The 4,458-nt window shown below is 30.8% G+C and overlaps 1 protein-coding gene and 1 long non-coding RNA gene across 2 annotated transcripts in view; one reads left to right on the forward strand and one right to left on the reverse strand.

The window, feature by feature from the left end:
- Positions 1-792, reverse strand: part of LOC106318492 (alpha-L-arabinofuranosidase 2-like) — an 8,289-nt gene extending 7,497 nt beyond the window's left edge. Inside the window, exons 1-3 of the mRNA XM_013756500.1 lie at positions 545-792; positions 321-375; positions 17-219 (exon numbers count right to left, since the gene is read on the reverse strand). Coding sequence (XP_013611954.1) covers positions 17-219; positions 321-375; positions 545-748 — 462 coding nt within the window. The 5' untranslated portion in view covers positions 749-792. The remainder of the gene's footprint in view (positions 1-16; positions 220-320; positions 376-544) is intronic.
- Positions 793-1,888: 1,096 nt separating this feature from the next.
- LOC106318496 lies at positions 1,889-2,522 on the forward strand. Its single transcript, XR_001265323.1, has 2 exons — positions 1,889-1,988; positions 2,161-2,522. It is a non-coding gene; the product is annotated as an uncharacterized LOC106318496 (long non-coding RNA).
- The last annotated feature ends 1,936 nt before the right edge of the window (positions 2,523-4,458 follow it).

Genomic DNA, 4,458 nt, shown 5'->3' on the forward strand with positions numbered 1-4,458 from the left:
AAAGTATGAAACGTACCATGCCCCAGTAACCCGGGTTATAAACCCCGACTCCTTCTGATGGACAACCACTGCTGTTACAAAGCACTTCCATTCTAAGTGCAATTTTGTTGCGCTCAAAACATGAAGAGCGGTCTGTAACTACAGATATGGTTGATTCATCTCCAATAATGGACCAAGGCCAGATACTGGAAGGAATGATTTGTCCACCAGCTTCAAATCCTGGAGCAAAAGATTTAACAATGAGTTTAGTTTTGTTATTTTCACCATTCTTTTTTCATGAAAAATGTTACAGGAAATAAAGTTAAAATTCAGACAAAAACCTCTGTTGCTAACAAGTTCAGCCCACAGTCCACCTGCTCCAGCATGATTGATTTCCTGTCAATAATTACTTGAGATTTAGTTTTATAGAGAGTTACATTGATACTTAAAGCATCAAACTATGTAAAAAAAATACAAGAAAATCAGAGTAAGTCCAAGATTCGTTTGAATATAATTTTTGGTGACAGCATAAAAAAGCCAGAAAAGTCATGAAACTGTGTTAAACCTCAAAGAAGATCCCAAAAAGGGTTTCAGGAATGGGTCGTCCTGTGGCGTTAGAAGCATCTACTTGCAGTGTCACATAATGTTTTTCGTTGTCTTCTCGAGCATCAACAAGACGAACACTCTCGTAAGCAGCATAAGAGCCAAGGAGAAATAATATCATGCAAATACTTGTCAGAAACTTCAGAGAACACTCCATGTCCATCATCGCCAAATCTGATCAAAGGAAAGACATTACAGGGTTAATTTATATATAAATAAAAAATATTTCTTTGAATTTACGAGAACGACTTAGTAACTACATACACACTACTTTGGAAAGAAAACAAAATGCACATGGTATCTATCCTATGCTTTTTCACTCCGTTTACGGGAAATAACCATTCAATACAAATTAAACAAAATTATTAAATACTTAAAAGGAATTCAATAATTAATCTAAAAAAGGAGAAAAGAACATAAAATGACGAGGATTTCAATTTTACTACTCAGCACTTTACCTAACTTAACACATTTGCATGAAAATACTGAAATTAGAGGAGACGTGAACGCAGAAGTCTTTTGCCGATTTCGACTATAAAGTAAACCAAGAAGACAATCACATCGTATTGTTATGATTACTTATAATCCATTGTTTTACTTCTCTTGATCTCTCACTTTCATATATACATTTCGTGTCTTTCTTCAATAAACGGTACCTTTTAAAATTTATTCCACGTTCAATCTTAGTGTCTTGCATAGTGAGTCTTTTGTGTTCTTCTTCTCTGGATCTTGAATTTTTTTCTTCTGTAACTGTTACCCGGCTTTCTTAACCTTGCAGTGAAAAAATCTTTGAAACTGCACACACCTTCTGTTTAAAGACAGCTGACATAGTGTATGAGATCTTGAAAGTTATCAAGTTTTGCTTTGTACAATGCATTTACTCACTATAATAATAGTGTTTCCAGGATTTAATTATTGTCTAGGTTTTTGATAAGCAATTGTGTGTTGATCTCAAGTAGATGCTTCTAAGGCCACATCAAACAAAACTTGAAGGGGTCCCACGTCTATTTGTACATTTTTCTTAAAAATAATGTTAATATGAATTAATATAATATAATAAATAAATATGAACAACAATAAAATACTTTTTCATTTCTCTAAATACTTTAAAATTTTTTGCATCTGTTTCTCAAATTAATATATATATATATATATATATATATGATTTTAATTCACACTTATAATCAATTAAAAATTGTTAATACATTATACTATTTATATTTCATTAACTAATATAAAACTTCAATTAGTGTATAGAAAATACTAAATAATAATAATTTTAACTTAATATAAATTAGGACAATAACAAGCAGATTCTGGTGATGGAGAAAACCATCCTTGGAAACCTCGAATGGCAATACGTGTTCCTTGTCCGCTTCATTACAGCTTCCATGTCTGACCCAAAGGTGAGTTGAGTTTTGCTTAAAAGTATCCGTTATTCTTACAATATTGATTGTAAAGAGACTTGACTTTGGTTTTGTTGTTGTTGTAAGAACGCAAAAGACTTTTATCCGCCAAATGTTTTTTTTCGTGTCACTTAACTGAAGAGACTTATTTTGTTTTTTTTTCTTAGCTCAGCTTTTACCGAATGCTCAGAACGAGAGGAAGCTAATCAACAGTGGTGATAACAACTTATTTTTATCGGCACCGTTTCAAGTCAAGATTCCGTTGGCCGCATCATCACCGACACAGCTGCGGTATAAAATTCCTTATTAGTTTCTCTGTAAGTATGTTGAAATCTCTATGGTCATCTTGTTTAAAAGACTGGCATTATGTCTCTGCTACGGATTTTTAAACTAATTTTGTTGTCACTTTCTTTTGTTTGGGAATTTTTGAAGTTGCTTGATTGATAATAGAAATTTATGTGTATTCATAATGTGTAAGCAAACAGAAAGTGACGTCCTGTCATTAATTTGACCGTTAGAGATCGTATTGTTTCATTTGACTCTCACACAGTAATGATCACTAAGTTCCTGCTAATCAATCTAGTAATTAAAAAAAATTCCTCTCAATTTTTTTATGTTTTTTTAAACTCTTATGTTATATATACTCAGTTTTTTTTGTTAGGAGTTTTTAAATATTGTTCGATTGATAATAGAAACTTATGTGCATATTCATAATGTGTAAAACAAATAGAATGGACGTCCTGTCATTGATCTGATCGTTAGAGATCGTCATATTTTATTTGATTTGCACAAATGTGATCACTAGGACCATGATTAACCTTGGTTCTTATGGTGGAGTTCTTAGTTACAGTTTCTTAGTTTTTAATTAGGAAAAGTTAAGAAGCATATCTTAAATAAGAGATATAAGAGTCGACTCTTACCCGAAAAATGTAAAAAAACATAAAAAAAAGATTAAATCATGAGTTAAGAACCCAAAATTAAAAATCCGGATTAATCATGCTCTGAATTTCTCTAATCAATCTAGCAATTAAAAAAAATTCCTCTCAAATTTTTATGTTTTTATAAAATTTTCCTGGTTTTCTAAAATCTTCTGTTATATTTTTTTTTAAAGAGTTTTTGGGTTATCTGATTGATAATGGAAATTTCTAATGTGTGGAATCAAATAAGTAGAATGTAACGTCATATTATTGATGTGATTTCCCTCTCCAATTTCCAAGTTTTTCGTTGTAAAAAAAAAAATTCCATGTTTTTCTAAAATCTTAAAACCTGCTTGCGTGTTTGTATATTTGTCTGTTTGTTTGTATGTCTACGTGTTTTCTTGTTTTTGGGTTTGCTTGGTTGCCTCTCTGATTGTGTGTTTTTGTCAAAGCTTTTTTCATTATACTCAAACACAAATCTCCTTTTGTCTGATGATTTGTTTGAACGACTACGAGGGTCATGGACTCATGATACTCCAACCTGCGAGATGCTGTTAAGTTGGATGAGGCGGTTTAAGTTGTGCGGCAAATGGTGGAGCTGGTTGTATTCATGATCTGGAAAGTGATGATTAATTCAAGGGTCTCTTAATTCAATGTGTTTTATTAGAAGAAATATTAGTGATGTGGTGAAGCCAAGAAGATTGATTTACGGCCACATAGGATTCAATATGAGCTGGATTTAATAATGTTCACATAAAAAGAGCCATCAAAACATAATAAAATAAATTGTTCATGTTCCTTTATATTTTATTGTTTCATCCTAAATTTATTTATTTGTTTTTACTTCAAAAAATTTCTGAAAATCTTGGAAACTATTAGAGGACTAAAAAAGTTGTTAGAGAGAGAGACCAAACAAAACTGCAGATGATTGATTTGCAATGGATTTTGATTATTGAGGAAAGAACAAGAAGAAAGAAAGATTAAAAAAAGACAGAAAAAACTCAAAAACCATATTTCATCTCTTTTATTTGGTTAATGCCAAATAAAACAAACTCATAATTTATGAAAACTTAAGTTAAAACCAATTAATTTAATAAAACTTCATAATACTCCATAAATCGATGGAATAGCCACTATAAAATCACTATTTTGTTGAAAAACGGAGACAACAAAGGCTCCAAACCTCTTTGAACATCATCATGTGCTTGTGGAGGATGCATCTATGCATTAAAAAAATAATGTCGTACTTTTTGAAATTTTCTCAAAATCTATATGTTAACCCCTACAAAAATATTGAGTTTTTGAAAAATACTATATATACCGAAGCCTATAATCTTTAGTGTTGTTTTAAAGTTTCTAACCACATTCTATATTTGTATTAATATATTTTAAGCTCTTTTTAATGGTATATGAGAATCTTTATAATATTTTAATCAATTAATTTAATAAAACTTCATAAAACTTCCTAAATCGATGGAATAGCCACTATAAAATCACTATTTTGTTGAAAAACGGAGACAACAAAGGCTCCAAACCTCTTTGAACATCATCAT

The sequence above is a fragment of the Brassica oleracea genome, chromosome C9 (genome assembly GCF_000695525.1).
Source record: "Brassica oleracea var. oleracea cultivar TO1000 chromosome C9, BOL, whole genome shotgun sequence".
Taxonomy (NCBI): Eukaryota; Viridiplantae; Streptophyta; class Magnoliopsida; order Brassicales; family Brassicaceae; genus Brassica; species Brassica oleracea.